Source organism: Mustela erminea, chromosome 6 (genome assembly GCF_009829155.1).
Source record: "Mustela erminea isolate mMusErm1 chromosome 6, mMusErm1.Pri, whole genome shotgun sequence".
NCBI lineage: Eukaryota > Metazoa > Chordata > Mammalia > Carnivora > Mustelidae > Mustela > Mustela erminea.
The window spans coordinates 4,423,781-4,449,853 of NC_045619.1; the positions used below are offsets into that span (position 1 = coordinate 4,423,781).

At 57.2% G+C, this 26,073-nt stretch overlaps 1 protein-coding gene across 2 annotated transcripts in view; it reads left to right on the top strand.

Moving 5' to 3' along the window:
- The window catches only part of PHF21B (PHD finger protein 21B), an 83,504-nt gene extending 57,681 nt beyond the window's left edge, over positions 1-25,823 (top strand). For both annotated transcript variants that reach the window (XM_032345959.1, XM_032345960.1), the window contains exons 3-13: positions 930-1,022; positions 3,387-3,737; positions 5,842-5,982; positions 13,656-13,707; positions 14,861-14,937; positions 16,213-16,267; positions 17,017-17,039; positions 19,065-19,223; positions 20,880-20,955; positions 21,316-21,419; positions 23,725-25,823. In XM_032345959.1, coding sequence (XP_032201850.1) covers positions 930-1,022; positions 3,387-3,737; positions 5,842-5,982; positions 13,656-13,707; positions 14,861-14,937; positions 16,213-16,267; positions 17,017-17,039; positions 19,065-19,223; positions 20,880-20,955; positions 21,316-21,419; positions 23,725-23,943 — 1,350 coding nt within the window. In that variant the 3' untranslated portion in view covers positions 23,944-25,823. The remainder of the gene's footprint in view (positions 1-929; positions 1,023-3,386; positions 3,738-5,841; positions 5,983-13,655; positions 13,708-14,860; positions 14,938-16,212; positions 16,268-17,016; positions 17,040-19,064; positions 19,224-20,879; positions 20,956-21,315; positions 21,420-23,724) is intronic.
- Positions 25,824-26,073: the final 250 nt, after the last annotated feature.

The following is a 26,073-nucleotide window of genomic DNA, read 5'->3' on the forward strand; positions in this document are numbered from 1 at the left end:
CGCCCTGGTTTTAACTCGCATTTCCCTAATACCTCACGCTGTTGGCATCTTGTCGTGTGCGCGTCTTCCCTCGCGAAGTGTCTGCTCAAATCTCGTGTTTGTTGTTTTAATTGGGTTGTTCTTTGATGACTGTGTTTTTGTTTGAGGTGTGGGGAGGGAGCACAAGCTGGAGGGAGGGGGGGGGAGCGGGCTTCCTGCTGAGCTCGATCCCAGGGCCCCTGGGATCATGACCTGAGTTGAAGGCAGATGCTCAATGACTGAGCCCCCCAGGGACCCCTGTGATTATGGCATTTTGAGAGCTCTTCTGTGCAGACCAGGTGCCAGTCTCTGTCAGACACGTGACTCGCAAGTGTGTGTTCCCCGTCCGGGGCTTTTCACTCTGTTCACACATAAGCTTCAGGAGCTCCTAAATTCTCCTGTCGTCCAGGTCGTTGATTTGTCTTCTATGGTCTGAGTATTGGGGTCACAGCTAAGGCTCTCTGCCTAACCTAGAGTCCCACAGATTTTTCTTCTGTGTCTTTTTTCTAGTTTTGTCATTCTTCTAGTTTTCTAGGCTCTACCTTTAGGTCTCTGTTCCATTTTGTTGTTGTTTTTAAAAATAATGGAGCAAGGTATGGATTAACGTTAATTTTCGTTGGTTTTTTAGTAGACGGGTTATCGATATAAAAAATCCTTACTTGTAAAAAAGGAAGCCAAGGGCCAAGTGTCTTTGGGACGGTGCCATCCTGTTTCTTTCTCTGGCTTCCAGAATGTCCTGTGTGACAAAAACATACTTCCATGGTTGTGAACTCCTGATGTAGCCCAGTTTATGCCTCCAGGGTGCTGTCCCCCATACAGCCAGGTGGCGGGAGTCATGCACCTGCCAGGTAGCCCCGGTGGCCTCAGCACAGCGTCCCGGTCCCGGCTTAGTGCCCCCTCCTGTCTTCCAGGCTTTGGGAGCCATCACTGCAGTGCCTGTCACAGGTCCTCAGGTCAGCTCCTTGCAGAGGCTGGCCGGGCAAGGAGCGGTGGTGCTACCTCAGGTAAGCAGCTCATGGGAGGGCCCGGGGGGGGGGGGGGAATCTGTCTGTCTGTCCCCAGCCCCCAAGCACTGAGGTTTGAGGTGGCCACTGCGCTGGGCAAGGACCTGCTTGGGCGCGTCCCTTCACCGTCCTGACTCATTTGCCCATCAGAGGAGGAGACACGTTCCGGTGAGACCCGGTTTTTATCATGAGGAATTGCAAAATCATTTCAGTGGGTCAGGACCCAGGATTTTTTCTTTTCTTTAATGGAATAAACAAAGGCAGACTAGAGTACGACAAAATATCAAGACGCACCTTCAGTGTGGTTTGGCGAGCTTATTTCTGGACGGGGTCACAAGGTCATAGAGATTCTGAACCCTGGGTCGGAGTCAGGTTTAGACAGTGCAGGAAACCCTGCATAAGATGGTTCATCTGGGGAGGCAGCGAGATGCTGAGCCAGGCGCCCTGGGTCCCATCCACGGCATCCTTGACCGGGCTCCACGCTTCAGCCTCTTAACCTTCCTGGGCTGAGTCTCCCCTCCTGCAGAGGGGCTGGTGCAGGGGCCTCCTTGGTGGCCATGAAGCTGAATCAGGTGGCCCGGTGCCCGTGAGACCACGCCTGCTGGCGATTAACCAGCACTCAATCTTGTTGAGCGCGTGCTGTGTACTCTATACACTGGGGGCTTGGAGGTGAGGACAGTTCCTGACAGACGCCCCATGCTCGGGGGTGATGCACGGCAGCTCTTGTCCGAGGGGCAGCCTTTCCCAGGAACCCACCTGTGCTGACTCCCACCAGGCCCAGAGAAGGCAGAGAGCATGGAGGGCAGGGAAGGCCCCCCAGGGGCCCCCGTGGGAGGACGCCTGGCCTGGGTCTGCACCCAGCTTGTCTCCAAGTGGCACCAGCTGAAAGTCATGAGCTCTGGGGTCCCCTGAATAGGTTTTCTCTGGGTTCGAGGCCCCCATGCTTAGAGCCCAGCCCCTGCAGCCTGGGCACGGCTCCCCGACTTGCAGAGTTGGGGTCACGTGGTGTTGAACCCAGAGTGACCGGGGTAGGAGGGACCGACAGCAGAGTACTGCCTCCCTTGACCTCACAGCGGGTGATTCTCCTTAACCAGCCCTCTCCCCATCTGTCCCCACCTGTCCCCTGCAGAGTCAGAGCACAGCTGTCCCCAAGTTAGCGGCCGTCCGCCACGTTCAGTATTGGTGTTGGTGTCAGGCTCTGATCCTGACCCCACGGACCAAGGACAGAGCAGGACAGGATTATACGACTTGGCGGGTCCCCTGATGGTGGGAGGCCCTTGTGGCAGAGACCCCACCCGGAAGGGGAGGGAGGAACCCTTGCATGGAGGCCGGCTTGGCAGCGGACCCTGGAGAGGAGCAGGCAGACAGGATGCCGGCCTGCTGAGGGGCCCAGGGCACCTGCCATGACCTACCCCAGGTCAGAGAGCCCCGAGGGAGCCACCCTGACCCCTCCCTCCACGGGGTCACGGGTGATGGGTGAGGGTGGTGGGTGTGGCCGACACCGCCGGCCCTCGTGGACACGAGGCAGGCCTGTGGGAGTCCTGAGTGCGCGTCCCGCTGCCCCAGCAGTGACGTCTGGGGCATCGTTTTCTCCGGGGCTCAGTCACTTCCTCTCCAGGCCTCCGTTTGCTCATCTGTAGAATCGGCCTCATGGCAGCTTGGCAGTGCGGTCACAGCGGGGCTCACATGAGGCAGGACAGGGCAAGTCCTCTTCGGCCTGCTCGTCCCCAAGGAGGTGGCCCTGGCGCAGATCTCACGGGGTCGGCGTGAGGCTCGTTTCTGGTCACAGGAATGCTGGGACGCACACAACACTTTGTGTGTGCCCCTCCCAACCCCCCGGCGCACCAAGGAGGTGCGTGCCCGACACCACGGGCGCTGGAGGGGGGATCGGCCCAGATCGAGCCGTCCGGAGCCCTGGCCTAACCACGTCCTAGCCTCCCGCACCGGCTTTAACTCACTGCATGCCCCACCCAGACCAAGGAGCCCACCGAGCCGGGCCAAGAGCCCCCACGGCCTCTCCTGGTCACCATCCCAGCAACAGTGCTCTGGGCTTCTGGCGTCAGAGGGAGCTCGCTGCTTTGCAGCTGGAGTCAGAGGGCCCCTGACCGGTCCACGGGCAGCTTTCCCATCCCCCCTCCCTGGTTCTTCACCGTTTTGTCTGAGTTGAGCTGAACGGGCTCGGGCCCAGAGATGAGCCTCAGGGCCTCTCCGCTGCTGTCCCCTCCCCTCTAGCGTGGGAGGTCTCTGAGCCTGGTCGTGTCAGTGCCCGGGGAGGGGGCGTCTGTCCCGAGTGCCGGGTCTGTTCAGGGCCGCCCCCTCTGCCTGCTTGTGTGTCTGACCGTGCCCCTGTCCCTCCCTCCCCAGGTTAGGCCAAAGACTCTGATTCCAGACAGCCTCCCCGTCACCCCAGGCCGGGACCGGCCGCCCAAGCAGCCCCCGACGTTCCAGAAGGCCACCGTGGTCAGTATCAAGAACCCCAGCCCAGCCCTCCCCACCGCCAACAACACCGTGAGCCATGTGCCAGCGCCCGGCAGCCAGCCCCAGGCCCTCGCTGAGCCCGCCGCCGTCGCCTCTCCCCTGAGCAGTGCCGGGGTGGCTTACGCCATCATCTCCACCGCCCCCAGCAATGCCGCCGCCATCGCCCCCAGCACCGCGGTGTCTGTGGTCAGCGACAGCGTCAAGGTCCAGCCCCTCCTCATCAGCGCCGACAAGAAGGTGGGTGTGTGCCGGCTCACCAGGAGGCGGCTGCCCGAGCAGAGTCGGTGCATGGTTGGCGGAAGGACCCAGAAGCCCCTCGAATGAATGGGGTGTGAGTGGGCGGTCCCTGAGGGTGTCCGCGCTGGCAGGACTGGGCTGCGGAGGAGTACGGAGGGAGCAAGCGACCCGGCGGTCGGAGGGCATTGGGGGGGGGGAGGGACGGGTCGGCAGGTGTGTGACACGATGCAGGAGAGTGTGTGTGTCACTGAGGGAATGCACGGCTGGACGGTGAACACCAGGGGAAAAAGGAGGACTGGTCCGTGAGTGAATTACTTTCTTCTTTGGAATCATGAATTAACCAGTAGGAAGTGTGGCCGGACGATGCCTGTGCTGGTGCGGGGCCTCTGGCTGGTGTGGCCGGATAGCCGAGGACTTTGGGGGAAGCCCAGGGCCCGAATGGAAAGTCCGTGATTTCTGGCGGAGATTTAAAAGGAGACTGAGGTCCTCTCCCTGTCCCGCTCTGAGCTCCGTGGAGGTTGTAAGGTCAGGCCTTCGGGGCTGTGGGGCTGCGAGAAAGGTACCACCTCTCTTAGCCTCCTTTCCTCTGTGCCCAGTTTGGGGCCTGCCAGGCTGCACCCCCTCTTGTCCGGGGCCAGTGTCCCTCCTAATTCCCAGCCTGAAAGCTGATGCTCCACTTCCGAGTGCCCAGATTTTACGGCACACGGTGTGTGTCTGGGCGCACTACGCTTCTGGGTCCTCCCACCTGTGGACGGGAGCCCTGGGGGTTCTCCGTCATCCCAGGATGGGGAGCCGCTCTTCGGGACCATACCTGGTCCCCGGGGGCACTTAGCAGGTGTCTGTGGGGTGCCTTTTGTGGGATGCATGTGCCCTTTTCACTGCAAGCTCACCAGCATTCAGGGCTGTCATTTTAAACACATTTTGCTCATTTAATTGGTGCAAACAGATGCTCGCTGTTCAAAGTTGAATTCCTTGGGTTATTAGGAAGCTTGGATGTTTCCCCCATACTTTTCAAGAATTCTGTCTCCTTCTGTGTGACATGTTTGAGAATATTTTTTGCCATTTTCTACTGGGGATCTTAATGGTTTTCTTCCTATGAATATAAAGAGGGGCATTTTTTTTTCCATCCAGAGAATTCTAAGGATTTAAAATTGTGATAAAAAGAAGAGCAAAGAGTCTCCCATAAGTGAGCAGGAAAATGGGTGCCTTTTTTCCTTCCTGTTTAGAAGCCTCAAATTCACAAGATGGTCACATTCTTAGGGGAAAAAAATACAAGGTCAGGTTATTCTTGGCTTGGGTGTGACCCTGGTTGACTGTTCCTGGTGAATTCCTTCCCCTGGATCCAGGAAAGATTATGGTTCCTCCCCAGTTTCCCGTCCAAAAGATGAATAAAGTCATCGAGGCCCCGATGGAGGGGCGTCTGCCGCAGGGAGCAGCTGGGCTGTGTAAGCTGTTTTCAGGTTCTCAGCCTCAGACCCTTCCATCAAACCAAACGATGGCCGTGACCCCCGAGGACAGCTGACAACGTAGGGCCACTCTGGGCCGTGCTGAGCAGGATCTAGAGTCCACCTCCCCCTTCCCCACCCCTACTCCCCAGGCCACGTTTGAACGCCTCGGGCACACGGCCGGCTGGGGAGGGGACAGACCGGGCAGTGTACTCGGACAGACCCCTGATGACCTCAGGTGGCAAAGCTGAGCCCTCTTGGCCTCAGTTTCGCTGCACTTGAGCTGGGGATGAAGAAACCAAGCTCTCCTGAGTCTTCACCACCGCCCTGGAGGGAGGATTGCGAGGAAGGTGAGGCTCAGAGAGGCAAAGTGACCGCCCTGAGGTCACACAGCTGTGATGCGGTAGCACCGGACTGAACCCAGTCCCCTCGGGGTTCTAGGCAACCAGGCTCATTCTCAGGCAGACCCTCCTGCCTAAAGGGTTGTCTGGAGGCGCCCACCCCGGGTGCAGGCGCCTGCTGGACAGGAGGGCTTGGTGCAGGCTGCCTCGTTGCTCTGTAACCCTGCCTTCCGAGGCCCCACGCCGGTCCGGCCCTCCCAGCTCCCTTCTCCCTCTGCGGCTGCCCCCCTCACCCCGCACCCCTGCCCCGCCTTCCAGGTCATCATCATCCAGCCTCAGGTGCAGACGCAGCCCGAGAGCACGGCGGAGCCGCGGCCGCCCACGGAGGAGCCATCTCAGGGAGCTCAGGCGACCAAAAAGAAGGAGGAGGACCGGCCCCCGAGCCAGGAGAACCCCGAGGTAGGGTGGCCGGGCTCTGGGCGTCGCTGTGGGAGGCGGGGACAACAGCGCAGAGCACAGCCGGGAGGATCCATGGCTCAGGATCTCCTCCGGCAGGAGGCAGGGCTCTTGGCACCACGTGGCGCTGCCGTGGCGCTGCCGTGACGCTGCGTCTTTTCCCTGCCTGTGGCCACTCTTGAGCATCTGAGGGCAGGCAGAGCGAGACTGCAGATGCTTTAGAAGTCAGCTGCAGCCAGGGCTGGCGCGGGAGAGGCAGCTGACTCCTGAAAGTACCTGTAGAGCTTTCCAGAAATTGTGCATTCGTGCCATCTCCCCACCTACCCCCGGAGGGAGGAGGGATATGTGGGCCCTCGTGGTGCTGTCCGAATCCATGGTTAGCTCAGGAGCCCCTGCTCTGTGGGGGTGTAGAGGCCAGTAGCTCTTTGGTAACTTCTGGTCCTAGCAGGTGACCCCTCTTGTGTTCCTCTTGTGTCCTCTGCCCTCCTGGGTCACAGTCAATGCTTTGGGCCTTTTCCCATGCATTTGGCCTCACCTGGGCCCCCCCCTTCTCTCCCTACCCAATACTCATTCATCCTGTAAGATTCACTTCACACGTCCCCTTCTCCAGGCAGCCTTCCCTGACCACCTCTCCTCAGTGGGCAGAAGAGGCCCCATGGGGCTCCTAGAGCTCCTAAGGATTCTTTTTATCAGTATGCTGTCGGTATCGGAAGAAGTCAGTCTTTCATCCCTTCATCATTCATCAGACACGTCTTAGGGTTGGCTGGGTGCCAGGTTCCGTGCTGAGGCTCGGGATGCCGAGATGGGGCAGATAGAGTCCTGGCCCTAGGGGACCTCGCTGCTCCTGGTATGACCACTAGGACTTCAACTTCGGCTAAAAAAACTCAAGCGTCGTCAGAGAATCGCAAATCCAGAGCTGGGGGAGAAGGGGAGAGTGTGTTTGCAGCCGGAGGACCGGCGAAGGCTCCGCGGAGGAGGGCTGGGGTCAGCAGGGCCCGGGGGCAGGTGGGGCCGCAACAGAGGGGCAGGGGTGTGGGGGACGGCGTATGGTGCAGAGGGCGCTCCCCAGGCAGTCACACGGAGGGTGGGAAGGCCCTTGGCAGGCTCAGGGGAGTCAGCCGGTCTACTGGGAGCCCGGGCAGCACGAACGCATGAGAAATTCTGAGCACAGGCTTGAGGGGCGCCAGAGCCTCATCCTGGAGGACCCGCATGCAGGCTGCCAAGGTGGAACTTTAGACCCTGGGCACTGGGGAGCCACAGAACGTCTTGGAGCAGGAGAGTGTCCAGAAAGCCTGCAGGGAGTCAGAGCCCACCACTCGCTGAGGCTGAGATGCAACAAAGTTTGGTCTGCGGCCCCAGCCCCGTTGATCTCCAGAGGCACTCAGTTCCATCCCTTGGTGCCGTGGGAGCACCTGCCGTCTGCACGGTGAGCCCCGGGCCGGCTTGCAGCCCGAGGCTCCCCCGCGCACCCCTCCGTCCTCCCGCGGGGCTGCCTCGCGCCCACTGCACCGCTGTAGGTTTTCTGGGTGGATCCTCTGCGCTCTCCCAAAGTACATGGAATCCAGCTATGGTGCGTTTATACAATTAGCATAATTACATTTAACAACATAATTAGTGTAAATACATGTAATGACTTACATAGAACTTGTAATTACAACATGTCCTGGCGTAAAAATCCTTATTAAACTTTCTTTTTAAAGAGGTCTGGGAGCATTGTGTGGTGCTGACGCGGGGCTTGGTGGCGTCTTTGAAACCTGTTCATGAAGAACCCAAGTCAGGAGCCCTTGAGGCCGGAGTGGCAGCTGCCCCAGAAACTTCCTCAGATGAGCCCTTTGGAGCCCAGAGGTAGCTGGTGACAGTCGGTGGCTCCCGGGGCTGCGTGAGCAAGACCATGGCAGGCCAGCCTGGTGGTGGAAAGGAGCCTCAAGTTTACCAGCACCCAGGACAACTCCAAGGCTCTGCCCACTCTTCCCTGTTTCAAGGTCCATGGCCTTTAGGACAGAACTATGGCCTTTTCTGTGCCACCCATTACCCTGGCCTCAGGCAGCATCCGACTGAGACTGTGGCCACCCTCAGACCAGCATGTGCCTTGCAGGGGGACAGCCAGAACAAGGGCCCAGCCACCTCCCTGGGCAAGAGGTGTGCACACACATGCTCCTTCCCTCCACGCCTTCCCTGTTACCACAGTCCCTGTTCCTGCCCCCGGATGGGGTCGCCCCCATGTATTCTCCAGACAGCTAGAAAGATTTTCCTAAAATTCAGAAATAACCGAGTCACCCTCCCCTTCTTGAAACCCATCAAGGGGGGCTCGGGCTCCTGACGTAGCACTCTGCTGCACACGACAGCAACAGCAGATAAAATGTTAGAATGTAACCAAAGCAACGTGAGTTCACTTCTTGTCCAATTAGCTACACCAGGCGGAGTGATCGCACAAAGTCAACTTTATTTGCAGCAAATAAGGAGGTCACAGGGAGTCACTTTCCATGCAGTGACTCCCTAAGACAGGGTGAATGGGTACCTTTTGTTTAGGGTTAGGATGAATATTTATTTATTTATTTATTTATTTTAAAGATTTTATTTATTTGACAGAGAGAGATCACAAGTAGGCAGAGAGGCAGGCAGAGAGAGAGAGAGAGGAGGAAGCAGGCTCCCTGCTAAGCAGAGAGCCTGATGTGGGACTCGATCCCAGGACCCTGAGATCATGACCTGAGCCGAAGGCAGCGGCTTAACCCACTGAGCCACCCAGGCACCCTGTAGGATGAATATTTAGATGGGGAAGCCTTGTCATCGTTTGTAGAGGCGAGCATGAGGTCACGCACGCGTGTTGAAGGAACACGTCTGTACGTACATTGTATGTTATGTACATGCGGCTGGGGCTCCTCCGTGAGCAGAGATCTTAGTTAGCTCTGTAATCGTTTGGGTTCTCTCATGGAGCACTCTCGCTCCGTGGCCCATCTGGGCAGGCGTGGGCCAAGTTTGGTTCAGATGGTCCAGGGCAGTGGCCATCCCACCAAGGGGCAGTTTCGGGTCATATTTGCCTGAGTTAAGAGGTAATCCCAAAAGAAGAGCTTGGGGAAGAAGAGAGTTATCGAGTACAAGTGGATTCAAGGGTGGATTCGAGGTCAGGTCTCGGGGTCTGGCTGGCGACAGAAAGAGACCACAGAAAGACAGCTGTTTATGGCTGTTTCCCAGAAACACAAGCAGTGAGCAGGACCGAAGCCAGGCCCCCGGGCTCGGGTGAAAGTGACCAGGCCAGAAGTTCCCAAAAGCTCTCCAAGAAAGAAAGGAGCCAACCTGAGCCGGAGGCCACAGCTGCCCCTGGGGAGGAAGGCAAGGCCGGGGGGATGGCAGTCCTGCCCAAAGGGATGGGTGAGCAGGAGGCAGAGGAGACAGAAATGCAGAAGGAAGAGGAAAAGGAGTTGTACCCATAATGACCCTGTGGACAAAATTCTGGAATCTGGGCAGCAGCCCCTGCCAAGGATGGCAGGCACAGTCAGCGTCTGGAACCTGAGTTCATTTGTGGCGTACTCTAGCAACGCCTGACATGGAAGCATGCTTATGGTACTCACGCAAATTTTTCTCAGAAAGGAATAGCATGCACTTAAATTCAGTAAGGAATAATGAAGCAAAAAAATACCATGAAAAACAAAGTAAGGTCGGGTGAATATAAAAATGGTTTGAAAAATCTGAGAATGAAAAACGTAATTTGTTGAAATTTAAAAAGGTACTGGACAGAGTGAATAGGGATAACAGGTGCTTTGGGGGCACCTGGGAGGCTCAGTCGGTTCAGCGTCCAGCTCTTGACTTCAACTCAGGTCATGATCTCAGGGTCGTGAGATCGAGTCCCACATCAGGCTGTGTGCTGGTCATGGAGCCTGCTTAAGATTTTCTCTTTCCCTGTTCCTCTGTTCTACCCACCCTACAGAAAAGCAAAAAACAAATAAGCAAAAGAATACACCACCACAGATACAGCACAGAGATACAGAGAAAGAAGCAATAATTTGTAATGTAAATGGAATGAAGTCAGTTCACTCGAAGGAGCTTTTAAGTTGCTTCCCACCATCCCCTGCGCAGAGCCGATCCAGGGACAGTCCCCTCCTTCAGTGACCTTTAACAAAAGGAGGCATGGGGCAAAGCATCATTGCAAAGCCATTCAAAGGAAAAAATAGGGGAAAGAGAGCATTTTTACCATAAGATAAAGGATACTCACTAGATTTAAAAAAAAAAAAAATCAACACCTTACTATGTATTCAAAGAAAGAGAACAGAAAAGAATCACCACTAATGAAGAAGTTACAAGGCTTAGTTCGGGGGAGGAGAAGGCTGAGTGGTCACCATACCAGAGAGAATGAAGCGTGAGCTGGAATTATGCACGGAAATAAATCTGAGTGGATAAGCTCGGGGGGCCCTGGACACAGCAGAAGACACAGTGAGGGACGGAGGAGGCAGAAGCGAGTGAGCAAAGTACACACACTAGAAAAGGAAGAAGGAGTTTTTAAATAGTCAAGAGTGATCCCTACAAAGTTAAGCCAAGAGGACCCAGTGTACGTATAAGTGGAGGCTTCTGAGCCAGAGCCCAGAATTAACGGAGCTGAGGAGATAAAGTGGCGCTTCCCACCACGTGGGTGGGTGATGTGGGTTTGGCTCTCTCTATGGAGGCAGTTTTCTCCCATTTCCTGTCCTCCAGCCAGTGTGGACTCAAGTGACCTCCTGTGGAGGATGGGGTGACGGGAGCCGGGAGCAAGGTCTCCACATTGCTGGTCTTTGCTCAGTCCAGTCTTTCCTGGTGGGGTCAGCGAGGCAGGCACCGGTACTGGGGGGCTCCCCTAGAGTCTCTGCCACCGTGTGGTCAGCCCCGGGGCCCAGAAACTGCACTGAAGCCAGGGTGGCCCCAAACCACAGCCCGGACTGCCATCGGCTGAATCTGCCGGAGCCCAGAATCTGCCCTGTGGCCGCGTTAATGATTTTGTTAGTCTTGCATTCGTGTGAGTGCACACCTGCCAGGAGTTGACGGGCCCCCCTTTCTATGGCGTGGTGGTGCGTCCCGATTTTTTTAATCTTATTTGAGAAAAGTTGACTGAAATCAAAGAAGAAAGACTATGTACGTGTTAACGGACTCTGTCCCGGGTACTGGGCACCAGGGAAAATGAACGCGTGTGCCAAGGGTCCACACTGCCCCGTCACCCAGCACAGAAGCATCCGGAAGGCATCCGGGCAAAAGCGATCATGTCACTCTGCAGGGAAGAATCCCGACAGCATTCAAGCCCAGAATACGGTAGAGCAATACCTACCCCATCCTGAAGAAAGAAAGGGGAGCCTTTATGTCCAGCCCAGCTGTCCTTCCAGCTAAAAGGCTGGGCATGCCAGGGTTTAAGTCTGCCCATGAACTCGGGAGATGCTGCTCTGTGGGCCTGGCGCCCCGCCCCCCCGCCAAGAGGCAGGAAGCACGCCGGGCACCACCGTGCCTGGGGACCCGAGTGGAGCTGAAACTCCGAGTGTAGATCCTACGTCCTTCCAGCAACATCCAAAGGCCTCCCCTGTAACCCCGCGTGGAAGGCACGGGAGAAGGTGGGAGGCAGCGTGAGCTCTCGGCCGGGCTTCTCTGTAGTAGCTGAGGGTTTCAGTGACTCAGGGAAGATCACAGAAAGCAGACAGATCGAGGAGGAGAACTATGTTGAACAGCACAGAAGTGAAAAAAAAGAAAAAAGAAAAAAGCAAAGGAACAGCGGGCAGTCACTATTTGAAATGATGTAGAAAACCCAAGAGAATCAATTAAAAAACAAAAACAAAACTACTCCCGACAGAATCGGGCACGGCAGGGTTAATATTAATGCAAACCAACGATAATTGTCACAGACATGCAGAGCAGGGTGTTAGAAGCCTCACAGGCACCCCTCCTTGTGGTAGCGGCAACAAGATAAAATACCTGGGATTGGGGCATCTGGGGGACTCGGTTGGTTGAGTGCCCAGACTCTTGATTTCCGGTCAGGTCATGATCCTGAGGTCGAGAGATCGAACCCCACATTGGGCTTTGCGCTCAGCAGGGAACTCCTTGAAATTCTCTCTCCCTCTCCCTCTGCCCCTCTCTCTAGAGGTATCTCTCTCTCTCCCTTTCTTAAGAAAAGGGAAAAAAAAAAACTCTAGGGGCGCCTGGATGGCTCAGTGGGTTGAGCCTCTGCCTTCAGCTCAGGTCGTGATCTCGGGCTCCTGGGATCCAGCCCTACATCAGGCTCCCTGCTCAGCGTTGAGTCTGCTTCTCCCCTCCTTCTGTACCTCCCCCTGCTCTCACTCTCTCTCTCTTTCTCTCAAATGAATAACTAAAAAAATTTTTTTTAAAAATCACACTAACAACAGTGGACAGCCACTGGAGGGTACGTTTGAAACCCCCGAAGGCAGAAGAAGAACGGAGAGGTGCACCGTGGTTCCGGAAAGGAAAATTTTATGTCCGAAAGTTATCGTCATGACCCGAGTTAATGTATTATCATTTTCACGTCATCCCAGTAAACACACCTCGGTGTCCTTCATGGTTTCTGAGTTTCGCAAGAAGACCCAAGGAAACGCTGAACAGGAAGAACAGGGAAAGGGTTCGAATTCTGCCGGAACCCCATGACGCCTGCGGACCAAAGGTGTCACCGTCACTCCCGCACAGCTAGGAACGGGAGAGGAGGCATGGAAAGACACCACAGAGACTCAAGATAATTCAGTATATGATTAAAAGGGCTCCTTAAACCAGCAAAAAGTGGAATCATGGAGTTTTCAGTAAGTGGGATTGGAAGAAACCAATGCAGGATGGAATGAAAGGAATCCATCCTTCACAGCGTTGACCCCAGGGTCCACTCCAAACGGATCAAAAATTTGAATGTGAACCATGAGGGCCTCCAGCAGACTCGGTTGGTGGCCATGGGACTCTCGGTCTCAGGGTCGTGAGTCTGAGCCCCACGTTGGGCGTGGAGCCTACTTACAAATAGTAATAATGAAATCAATGTAAACAGTGAAGTTAGGTTCTACAATAAAACACAGGCAGCTTGCTTTGTAACCTGAGTCTGTACGCAAGATTCAAAAAGCCAGACTGTGAAAGAGAAGACTGGTAAATTCCACTACACCCAAGTTTTTCCATCTGCATGGCCAAAAAAAGCACTGTTCCTGCCTCCTGAAGTGTGAGTCCTCCCGACGAGGACAGTGTGGACGGGGGACAGAGAGGGGATGTGTCATGGAGAGGGCGACGCCCCAGCCCCACGATCGAGGGCAGCGTGCGACAGAGGAGTCACACGGCTGACGTGTTCCCGGATACAGTGGGCTGCGAAGGGGTTCACCTCTGTGGTCTCCCGCCCCCAAGCCCATAACCTAGTCTCATCACGAGAAACCATCAGACCGGTCCCAGCTGAGGGGCGTCCTTCCTGCCCAGCCCAAGCTCTAAGCGGTCAAGGTCACTAATGACCAGGACAACCTGAGAATCTGGCACAGCCCCGAGGAGCTAAGGGGACACAGCAACTTAATGTAGCGTGGGGTCGCGGGTGGGGTCCTGGGACGGACAGTAGGTGAAAACGAAGGAAACCCGAAACCGAGAAGCCAGCTCCGTGAGGAGGCGCTCCACCAACATTCACTGAATCAACAGACGCCGGAGGCCGTGTTGAAACTTTAATTAATTAACGTTAATTCTCTGTTTCCTTCCCTCAGAAAATCGCCTTCATGGTAGCTCTGGGCCTGGTCACAACGGAGCACTTGGAAGGTGAGACTCTGCGCGGTGGCGGCTGGGGTGCTGGCCGGTGACCCAGCGGGTCCCACCAGTGACCCGCCTCCGGGGGGGTCTATCCCAAGTGCCAGGGTCATCAGCGCAAAGACCAAGAAAGCCTTCCTGCTCCCCCCGGTTCCATGGCTGTCTGCACAGAGCCCGCCTTCTGGTTTTGGCAAAGGGACCGTGTGCGTCCCGTGCTCGTCCGGTGCTCCCCTGTTGCACGCAGCCCAGGGAGGTGGTCGCTGGGGCCCGACCGCCTGGCCCTGCCCCTTGCTAGCCACTCGGGCTTGGGCCCTCCCGGTCACGTCCAAAGGTCTGCGTTTGAGTCCTGCTCATGCTGCTTTGAGCCCGGGCACCACGGGCAAGCTCCCTCCACTCTGAACCTCCGTCTCCTCTTCCCGCAACACAAGGAAGGCTGCACCTTGACACACTGCAGTGTCGTCGTGAGGTCGCGATGAACAAGCTTTCCTGATACCTCCTGACTGGTCCTGCTTTTTATAAGTAGCTCTCCTGAACATTCTCCCCCCGCCACGAGTCCCCAAGTATTTATTTATTTGGAGCCTGGTCTGGGGTGCCTTACAGGAAACACATGAATGATACTGCAAAGATTTAAAAGGAAATCTGAGTCCAGAAGACAAGTTAGAAAAACATGTCAAAACAGCTGTTTTCAGAGAAACGGATCCCAGGTTCCATGTGGCAGGCAAAGCAGAAGGCAGGAAAGCGGGGGACCACGCGTGTGGGGTACTCACGGTCACTGCGGGGAACACCACACCAGGGCCCTCTCAGAAGGATTCGTGTGGGAGGCTTCACGTGGGCAGAGCCTCCCTGAGCGGCAGGTGGACCTGGTTCCTGGGGCTGCCCTGAGCCTCCCTGTGCAGCTGGGCAGGCACTAGCCTGGCCGGCAGACATCCCCCTGGAGACGCCCCCGGGCTGGATGATGGCACATGGGGGTTCCCATGCCGAGAGCGCACCTGCCCACCCGTCTGCCCCAGAGTGAGTGATTCGGAGGCCACTCTGGGGCAGGGACGCCGGGCAGATGGGCTGCAGAGCAGGGGAGGGGACCGGGACGCCCAGGGTTTGCAGAGGAAGAGTTCGGGGTTCCCAGGACAGGAGGGATCCAGTAACCGCTGTGTCTGTGCCTTCCCAGAAATCCAGAGCAAACGCCAAGAGCGGAAGAGAAGAAGCACAGCGAATCCCGCCTACAGTGGCCTCCTGGAGACAGAGGTGAGGCCCGGCCCCCCTCACATGCCCTTCCGGGGACTGGCATTCAGGCCATGACCATGAGTGAGAAATAGACGCACATCAGAATGGCAGGTCCTCACTCAGGCTGCACGGGGGAGCGTGGCTTGGGTGCAGGTTACGAGGTTTCCTGGTTCTTCACCCCGATGATCAGGTGTAGAGCCTTGTCAAGGCCCCGGGGAGCAGCCCCAGAATCATCCCCTAACAGGGGAGCCGTTTCCTTGGGGCCCGTGGTCCGGCAGCCTCGGCAGCTCTCTGAAGCCGAGCGAGGTCCCCAGAGTCCGGTGTCCGGCACGTTCCAGACTCGGGCTGTCCCTGCCAGGGGGACAGGTCCCAGGAGGCCTGTGGGGGGGTCGAGGTCCTGCTGTTCTCACCTCCCCAGGGTGTTGGTCAGTCCAGGCTGCTGTCCTGCGTCCCTGGGCAGGGGTCTTGGCCAGAGCGATGGTTGCCCCAGTCGGGGGAGCCCACCCGCCCCTGCTCTCTGCTTCTGTCCCCCCGGCTCCTGCACGGAGAACGTGCCCGAGTGTCCGTCTTCATACCCCTCACTTCCCTACTCTTCCTGAGCGTGCTCTGTCCCTGAGATGGTGGCCCAAGCACTGGGCCCCTTCTGAAAGATCGTCACTGAGCTGTTTCTTGACCAACACTCGGAAGCCGTGTGCCACCTGTATGACGAGGGCCCTGTCCCCTTTGCTGTGCTCACCGATGAAGCCATCCACCGCTCTGCCGGCCCAGCCATACGTAGTGTCCCAAGTCTGTGGTGGCCGGTGGGAGACCACCTGATTAGCAAGTCCGGAGTCAGCTCGACGCCGTGACCCTGGAGCCCAGGACCCACCGTAGCTCCGGGGGCGGCCCTCCACTCGCCCTTGGCTGTGAGCACAGCCCGACCACATGTTGAGAGGAGGGGGTGACGCCACTTACCCATCTCCCCTCCACAGCAAAGCCACCCCAAACCAGGGTCTGAACAGGCTTGGCTTGTGGCGGAAGCCCCCTTTTGGAATGTGCCAGAAACCCGATTTGGGGTCTCTAGGGTGTCCTTCCTGAGCGAGGTGGAGGTACCCGCAGGGGACGGGAGATTCCGTGCCTCCCACGGGGCAGTCGGCTCACCCGCCGCTCCCCCACCCTGCTGCCCCCGTGTCCATCCTTGTTGTGACCTCCGGAGCCGTCGGGGGGAGCCTGTGCCGGGTGCGTCCTGGGCAGGAGCCGTGTCCCCGAGGAGGGCTCCAGGTGAGATGCCTTTGTTTTGTTTTCCGTCCCCTACAGAGGAAACGGCTGGCGTCCAACTATCTCAACACCCCCCTGTTCCTCACAGCAAGAGGTAGGTGCCCGCGGACCGCAGCTCCCCAGGGCTGCCCCAGGGCCCGGGGCCAAGGCAGCGTGGGTGACCGCTCCCTCCAGGCCTGTGTGGGAACAGAGCTGCTTTCCGGCGGATGGTGCTTTCTAGCTCCTGGGCTCTTCTCGCCATGGCCTCCTTCGCCCTGACATCTGTGGGGAGGAGGAGGAGGGCCGGCAGAGCCGGGGCCCCGAGCCGGGGCCCCGAGCCGGGACGATGACGTGAGGGCTGGACGTGACAGCCTGTGGTAAACGGTCGAATAGCCCTTACACACAGAAGCTCTGCTCTCCTCTGGACAGTGTCCTCTGCAGACAGCTCTGAGCCAGCAACTGAGAAAAACCATGTTTTGTGATCATTAAATGTGTGGTTTGGCCTCACTTCCTAGAAGGAGAGTGGGTTATGGAGCAAAACCACACACACAGTTGAAAATGAGTCCCTGTGAGGGGTCCGTGGAAGGGCGGCCGGCCTGCAGGGCGGCCTGTGGGGCAGGACCCCGGGTGGGTCCCGGCCACAACCAGGGCAGGGAGCCTGACTTCCACCGTGCCCCAGGTGAGAACTGGGCGTCCCAGGGCCCGTGACGCTCCTGTCCCGCCCCAGGTGAGGACCGGAGCCCGGGATGCTCCCGCCTTGCCCCGGGTGGGAAGCCCTGCCTCCCCGGGCCTCGTGGCCTTGGTCCGGACCGGTGCCCCTCCGGTGCCCGCTAACGTGTTCTCCGCCCTTCTTCCCTGTGCTAGCCAATGAGGACCCCTGCTGGAAGGTAGGTGTCCCCTCGCTAGCAGGTCGGGGTGCGGCGGGTGCAGGCGGGGTGCTCCTGGCAGGGGTGAGCAGAGGGGAGGGCCTTCGGGTTCCGTCCTCCCTACCGAGAGCTTTGCAAGACCACCTGGGTCAGCCCACGGGCGCCTCGAACACGACCTCTCTCCACCCGCTGCTGAGGACGCAGGGACCCCGGGGGCCAAGGAGGCCCAGGAAGCAGCCACTGACGCCAGGGCCAGCCAGGCTCTACCTGGCTCTGCTCGGCCCTGCCGTGTGACCTCAGGAGGAGCTGCTCTCTTGGGTCTGCACTGCCCACCTCACGAGGGTCTAGACCCCGTAATCCTCAGGGTGTCACCCCTCAGGACTCCGTTTCAGTGATCCTGTGAGACCCCGACGCTCCACGCACACTGGTGTCCCTGCTTTCCCAAGACACAAGCTGGTTGTGACCTCATTTTTTTTTTTTTTTTTTTGAGATTTTATTTATCTGAGAGCGAGAGCACAAACAGGGGCAGCAGCAGAGAGAGGGAGAAGCAGACTCAGCACTGAGCTGGGAGCCCGACGCGGGGCTCGATCCCAAGTCCCTGAGATCATGACCTGAGCCGAAGTCAGATGCTCGACCCGCTGAGCCGCCCCGGCGCCCTGTGACCTCATTTTCTAAATAAGCTTTGGATCAAATCCTGAAAGAGTTGGTAGCCCCCACATGCCTATATCAGTCAGGCCACTGAGCAGCAGCAGGCGACAGGCTTGAACTCCAGTGATCTTGGCCTTTTCACCACCAGAACTGTGTAGTGTCAGACTGGTGCTGGGGGCCTGTCGTGCTCGTCCAGACACCTGTGCCCAACAGCGGGGACACAGGATGGGCCTCGAGCCTGAGCCCCACCTCCACAGACCCCAGGCCTGGAGGGTCATGGCTTCGGGGAAGGGGACCCCGCCACTGGTCTGGCATCCACCTCCGGCTCACTGAGCGATCTTGGGCACATGGCTCACTGGCCCGGGGCTCCTGCACTGACGTGAATGCTGGCAATGGACCTCTGAGGCCTCATCTTTGTCTGCTGCCCCCTCCATCAAGGACAGCCTGGGGACCGGGGTCCTCGTGTTGTGGGTCACCCCCATGAGAGCCCTCTGGTCCTTTGCAACCGTGAAGTCAGAAGGCACTGCGGCCACACGGGCAGAGAACAGACCTCCCGTGCATGGAGAAGGTTTTCTAGTGGGTGGTGGGAAATTGTTCAGACTCTGCAGGTCACGGGAGGCACGGGGTGATGAGAGGCTCCTCTCTCTGTCCACAGTGGAGCGAGCTGGCTGGGAAGGTAGTGAGCTCCCCGTCCCTGTAAGTGTGTAAGCAGAGGTCAAACAACCAAGGCGGACGACTCTAGAAGGAACATCTAAGTTCCTTTAGCCCAGGGAAAGAGGAAGCTGCCCCTTACCAGGCTCCTATGTGGAGTGTGTTCTGTGTGTCCTGTCGGGTCTTCCCAGCATGCTGTGGGGCAGGTGGCACTAGCCCCCGTTACAGAGGTGGGCACAGAGGAGTGCAGGAACCCACATGGGATGTTGGGAGATGCCAGGTTAGACCAAGATGCTATCAAGAGGACTGGAGAGCTTGACCGCAGACCCCCCCAAGGCAGTGGGCAGGAGGGAGGCTTTGTGAGCGCTGGCCTGCACTCCCCCCCAGGATATGAGACAGTGGGACATTAGGGGCCCAGGCGGACTGTGTCTTAAGCCCCAGAGGGACCACCTGCCCTGCGACCCATGCCTGGCGTCCGGGTTCCAGCTGGGCTGAATCAGGGTGCCGGGGTGCCACACCCTGTCTGACTCTGACTCAGTGGCTGTGTCCCTAGGAAACGTGGCCCAGATGGTGCCCTGGAGTCCACGTGCCGGGCAGCCACTTGCCCTCCCAGTTCCTGGGCACGTCTTTCTCCCTGAGCTGCTGAGAAACACTGGGTCCCAAGCAGGTCAGGGCGGCAGCTGCCCGGGGCCCCCCCAGCTCTCTCCCAGCCCCACCGACCCGCCTCCTGCCTCCCTTCTCTTCCAGAGCGAGATTGCCCATGACGAGCTCTGTGCTGCCTGCAAGCGAGGGGCCGACCTGCAGCCTTGTGGCACCTGCCCGGGGGCCTACCACCTCAGCTGCCTGGACCCGCCCCTCAAGACCGCGCCCAAGGGCGTGTGGCGGTGCCCCAAGTGCCAGCAGAAGGTACGGGAGACTGTGCTGCTGGGCAGCGGGCCCTCCCACCCCCCACCGACTCTCCCTGCACGAAAGGACCCTCCCCAGCACAGCATCTGAGGCTGGGGAATCTGTGGGGTTGCCCCATGCACACTGTAGGGTCTCAGTGCCCCCAGGCTCTGCCCGCTAGATGCCAGGACACCCCCCATAGTGACCATCTCAGACACTGCCGGCAGAGGTCCACTGGGGATGACTGAGCAGAGGTGTCCCCTCTGCAGCGATCTGACCCAATGACTCCAGCTCTGAGCTCCAGATTCCCCCTGGGGAGAACCTGAACTAGCATCGCAAACCGCAAAACAAAGCTAGCTAATCAACACGTTCCATCTCCCTGCCACCATACATAGGAAAACCTAGCAGGTTCGAAAAAACAGAAACACTCCCTTCTTGTGCTGATGCGGGGAGGTAGACACTCTTTTATCAAGAACCTTAAAAATGTATATATATCTTTTAAACGCAGAATCTAGCTTTGGGGAATGTAGTCCCAGGAAGGAATCCAAATACAGATAAAATTCTGTGCACGAAGAAACCCCTCGCCCCTTGTCTATAAAGGAAGAGATACAGCTGCCTCGCGGCAGTAGGAGACAGTGAACTTCATCCCAGCAGGTGCGCTCAGGGCCGTGTTACACAGTCACTGGAGATGATCGTTACAAAGAGTTTGTGACCCTTTGAGGGCGTGTTCTCTATGTGGACCTAAGTTTTATTATTTTTTTTTTTTAAGATTTTACTTATTTGTTTGACAGACAGAGATCACAAATAGGCAGAGAAGCTGGCAGAGGGAGGAGGAAGCAGGCTCCCTGCTGAGCAGAGAGCCCAATGTGGGGCTCGATCCCAGGACCCTGGAATCATGACCTGAGCCGAAGGCAGAGGCTTTAACCCACTGAGCCACCCAGGCGCCCTGCACCTAAGTTTTAAAGAAAGAAGGCGCCAGGCTTTATAGTGGTTCCTTAGCTCCGTCAGCTCCCCAAGAAAGCTGCAGGTAGAATGAGACATGGGGGAGGGCAGCCTTCCAAGTGTTATAGGCACGTGGGAACTTTCCTATGCTTTTGTGTGAACGATGTTTTTCTACATAATTTGTATGTGTTACTTGTATAATCATAGGGGAATCACCTTTATTTCTGAAAACACTGATTCTTGTGGGTTCCCATCATCCCCGGGGACTTGGGTGGGTACAGTGGGCCCTCTGTCACTGTCTCTTGTGGGGACCACCAGCCCCTGCGTCGTGGCTGCCAAGGGGCTCACAGCTCTTCGAGGGACACAAGATTATCTTCCCCACCTGGGCATGGTGGTGGGGCCTCACTGGGCCCTTGAGGTGTCCCCATTTGCCTGGGGCTGCTCTCGGGTCCCCAGGACATGGGAAGAAGGCAGGTGGCCATTCGTGGATGCATTCGGTCAGGAAGAATTGGGGCCTCCATGCCAGCACTGTGGGGGGCCCTGGCAAGAAGCAGGTTCCTGCCCTTGAGGAGCCCTCTGAGCCGACCATGAGGCGGGGGCGGCCCCATCCCATCATGGTTGAGGAACCTGCTGCTCAGAGAGCTTGTTCCTCACCCCTGCTCCCCTAGGGGGGCACGGCCAGGCCGCGGCAGGGTCTGGCCCGTCCACTTGCTTATCTCCCCGTCTGCCCTCTAGGCCTTAAAGAAAGACGACAGTGTGCCCTGGACCGGGATGCTGGCCATTGTGCACTCCTACGTCACCCACAAGACGGGTAAGACGGCCTCGGGGAGTGGAGAAGGGCACCGCCTCCCTTCTCTCCAACCCCAGCCCCATCCTCTGACTCACTCTGGGCCCATCTGAAGCTGTCCCGAGCCGGACCCCGTCAGCCAGGGGTCCAGGGGTCCCGTGGCCAGGACCACGACTACCTGGTCCTGGGTGCCGGGTAGTTCCCGTGGGGGGAATGGCGCTCCCAGACCCTGGGCATGCAGCCGGGGCCCCTGGCTTCTGCAGGAGGATATGGCAGAACGGCCTGGAGGTGTAGACCTTGGGTTCTTACTGCTTTTCCGGCTCACCCACGGCCCAGCCTTCTGGCTCACCTGGCTGTTTTCTCACCTGGCCTTCTCTTCGCCAGTCAAGGAAGAAGAGAAGCAGAAGCTGCTGCAGAGAGGCAGCGAGCTACAGAGCGAGCACCAGCAGCTGGAGGAGCGGGACCGGCGCCTGGCCTCGGCCGTGAAGGTTCGCTGGGCGTGGGGGCAGGAGGCCGGGGGACCTTAGAGCCCCAAGATTTAAGTCCAGAGCTTCGCTGTTCTGTTCTTGAGGCCCCAGAAGACAGCCACCGCAGCATCATTCACCAAGCCAGGGGGTAGACAGTGTGGCTCTGTGACCTGCTCAGCAGAGAGCTGTCAAAGAGCTGAGGCCCTCCAGCTCTGCTCCCACCTAGCTCTTCGTCGGTGGCAAAGCCCTGTCTCTGAACCTCAGTTTCTTCTTGCGTAAAGTGAACATAATGACTTCCTTTCTGTAGTGTGGCGGTCAACAAGACGGTGGTGAGGGCAGTGATGATGGTGATGGTCATGATGGTCACTATGATAGTGATGATAGTCGTCATGGCGATGATGGTGATGGTGGTGGTAATAGTGATGTCAGTGGTGATAGTGGTGATGGTCGTGATGGTTGTGATAGTAGTGGTGGTGGTTGGTGGTGATGGTAATGCCAGTGATGGTGATGATGGCAGTGGTGATGGTAGTGACGGTGATGGTCATGATGTTAGTGTCGAGGTGGTGATAGTGATGATGGTGGTGATGGTGATGATAATAATGGTTGATGATGGTGATAATGGCGGTGACAATGGTGATGATGGTTGTGATGGTCGTGATAGTTGTGATAATGGTGGTGAGGGTGATGGTGGTGATGATGGTGATAGTTATGATGGCAGTCGTGATGGTAGTGGTCATGATGATAGTGTTGAGGTAGTGATGGGGATGATGGTGGTGGTGATGGTGATGGTAATAATGGTTGGTGATGATGGCGGTGATGGTTATGGTTGTGATGATAGTGGTAGTGGTGGTGATGTGATGATAGTGATGATGATGGTGGTGGTGATGGTGGTGTTGGTGATGATGGTAGTGATGGTCATGATGGTTGTGATAATGGTGTGATGGTGATGATGGTGATGGTTGTGATGGTCATGATTGTAGTGATTATAATGGTGGTGATGTTGGTGATGGTGCTGATGATGGTGATGATAGTGACAGTGATGATGGCAGTGGTGATGGTCATGATGACAGTGTTGAGGTCGTGATGGTGATAACGGTTGATGATGATGGTGGTGATGGTTATGATGGTTGTGATGATAGTGGTGATGGTGGTGATGGTAATGATGGTGACAGTGGTGTAATAGTGATGTCAGTGATGATAGTGGTGATGGTCATGATGGTTGTGATAATAGTGGTGGTGGTTGGTGGTGGTGGTAACAATAGTGATGGTGATGATGGCAGTAGTGACAGTAGTGATGGAGATGGTCATGATAGTGTTGAGGTGGTGATAGAGATGATGGGGTGGTGATGACGGTGATGATAATAATGGTTGATGATGGTGATAATGGTGGTGATGATGGTGATGATTGTTGTGATGGTCATGATTGTAGTGATTAAAATGGTGGTGGTGATGGTGGTGGTGATGATAGTGATAGTGATAATGGCAGTGGTGATGGTAGTGATGGTGATGGTCATGATGATAGTGTTGAGGGGTGCTGGTAGTAGTGACGACGGTGATAGTGATAATGGTTGATGATGATGATGGTGGTGGTAATGGTTATGAGGTTGTGGTGATAGTGGTGATGGTGGTGATGATGATGGTGGTGGTGATGATGATAGTGATGGTGGTGATGGTGGTGATGGTGATGATGGTAGTGATGGTGGTTGTAATGATGATGCCAAGGGCAATGCCAACTCCTAGTCTCACTTAATCTGAATAACCCAAGGGGAGGCTCTGTGATTATTCCTGTCTCAGAGTTTGGGTGCAGTCTCAGGGAGTAGAAGTGATTTCCCTGAGGAGCAAGTAGCTTACACTCCAGCTTGGGCCCCGTCCCGGCTGCTGCCTGCGCTGCCATGATAAGTATAAAGCCAACTGAAAGACGAGAGCCCGGCAGGCAGCAGGCAGAGCAGAGAGCGGGCTGGCCATCCGCAGATCTCCTGCCGCTGCTGTGGTTGAGCCAGAAGTGGCTCCCCGCTTCCTCAGCAGGAGGAGAAATGACCTGGTCAGCGATGTAGCATCACAGTCAGGAGGAAGAACATCCCACGCTCCCACACAGGCGCACCATTTCTAGCCCTGAACTCTGAAACAAACTTCTCCTGGGTGTCTGGCTGCAATTCCAGTCCTCACGGCTGCCTGGTTTGTGGAAGGCCCTCGGGCTGGTTTCTTTCAGGCTCTGGCCGCAGGAGGGGAGGAGCGGTGGGAGAGGGGCTGCGAGCGGGGCAGCCCCAGGCGGCCTGCACCGTGGGATTCTGAGGCGCCGCCCCCAATCCTTCTCTCTCCCTGACAGAAATGCCTAGAGCTTAAGACGAGCCTGCTGGCCCAGCAGAGGGGCACCCAGTTGTCCTTGGACCGCCTGCGGGCCCTCCTGAGACGGATACAGGGCGGGCAGAGGCTGCAGGTCACCATGGCAACCACCAGCCCCGCCCCGCTGCTGACCGGGGCCTGGACCAAGCCCCCAGCCGCAGCCATGCACTCTGCCCTCCAGCACCCTCAGGGGCACAACTGACCCCGCGGGACCGGCTTCACACCCACGGAAGGTTCCTGGGACCCCGCTCAGCAGACCTGAGGTTTCTGTCCGCCTTAATTCATAAACACTATGAATTTCAAATGAAAATAAAACCCAACCGAGAGAGAGAGAGAAAAGGAGGGAGAAGGAACCGGGTGGAAGTCCTAGAGCCGGGACCGGTGGGGATGGAGTCCTCCTGTCCGCGTTCCGACGGGACGCCAAGGAAGCCAGGTGGGCACGGGACGGCCGGGGACGCAGTCAGCGCCCGGCTCTTTGGGGGCTCCCAGGCCTCCGGTTTCCAGGCACCGCTGTCTCCTCGGCTTCGGGCTGCCCCCCGGGAGAGAGAAGGGCAGAGGTCGGGAGGGGAGCCAGGAACCCGAAGACCTAGCTAAGTAGTAGCAGTAGTTGGGACGAGCAGTGGGTAGCGAATCTAGGTAGGACTCCGCGCCCCTCCCACTCGGGGGCCCGGGGCTCGAGGCCGGGGCGCCCCAGCGCCTTCCTGGAACGCGGGCCCCGCTCTGTCAGTATTATTAGCGTTCAGAGTCACGGCTGTCCAACTTGAAAGAGACTACGAGGTGGGTCCCTCCGGGGAGGGACTCTGCGGTCTCCACCTGCCAGGGCCTCCGCACCCCGGGTCTCCGGAGCGCCCGCGCTGCACGCCTCCTGCCCTCTGCTGAGCTTCGGGGCTCCTTGTGCCATCGATGTGGTTTTCTCGGAGTTTCTGGGCAAGACGGAGCTGCAGGCTGCAGGGGAGGCCTGTGGCGGGTTTTCTTTCTGGGGTTGAATCCCTCCACTTACGACTGAAGCCTTTTCTTTTCTGCTTTCGAAGAGCCGAGAAAGTGTTCCATTTCTCTTTTCTTGCCAGTACAGACATTTATGCCAAAAAATAACTTTACATTTTTGTATGGCGTTTTTATTGTAAGATATTTAATGTGAAGGGGGGACGCTTGCTGACTTCTTTTCCTGCTTCCGGTGGTCTCTGCTGCAAGGTACGAACGCGGAAACCCCTCCTGGGGGACCGCCCAACCGGAGAGATCCGGAGGGTCCCCTCAGACGGAGGGGAGGTCAGGGTGGGGAGGGAGGGGGGCAGTGGCCTCGGGAGGGTTTGGCCTTCGGAGACACAAGAGTCCCTCTTCTTGCTGTCTCCTCGTGATCCTGAGAGCTGGGGGCACGTGTGTCATAGAAGGGCTCCCGCCTCCCGAGGTGGAGGCCCACCCCCCAGCCTCTCCAGTCCTGAGGGACATAGCACAACAGGATAAGCATCCGGAAGCCACCGGGCTCCCACCCCAGCATATCACACGGTGCCCAATTGCATTGAACACACGTGTGTGTGTGCACACACAGTCCCAGACACACACGCACACGTGCACGCCGACAGGTGCAGAGCGGGGAGGCTGGCCGGGATCCCACAGACTGCCATGGTCCCTCCCGTCATTTTCTCGACTCCGGGAGAAACTGTGCTGTACGATACAGATCTATTTTAATACACTTAACACTGGGTTGAACAAGATTTTTATATTCTTTTATTGATGAACAAAGTGAACTGTGAGACACACGTCTTCTATATTGGTTACTCTAGATGCCAGTTACGCATTCCCACGGGGCTTGCGATGTAAGTGTCTTCAGAATCCTTTTTGTTGGTTTGTTTTTCTTCTTGGATGGATTGAATTGAATTAAACTAAAAAAAAAAAAAAGTAATGGGAGAATGTGGAAGGTTGGACCCGGGAGGGGTAGCTGCCGACGTGTCTTGAGACTTAGTGTTTTTGGACCAAGGAGGACCGTCCAGTGAATAGTGAGGATAGAGAAAAAGTGTTCGTCTTGAATATGCCGACGTAGTTTTCCTTCTGTACGACGCATTAAACTCGACTGAGGATTTCAAAGCTGCGTGGTTTGCTTTGTCTTCAGCAGAGAGACCTCCAGGAGCACGAGGGGCGGAGGTGGGGCACGTTGGGGAGGTGGAAAGTCAGGGTCCTGCCCCGATGGGAGGCAGGGAGGGACGAGGGAGCTCGTGGGCACCTTCTACGTGCCGATCCCACGCCCCCCTCCCCCTCCCGGTGACAGGTGCTCCTGTTGGGACTGGGTGGTGGTCACAAGCAACAGAAAACCACCCAGCCGTGTGCTATGCGGTGT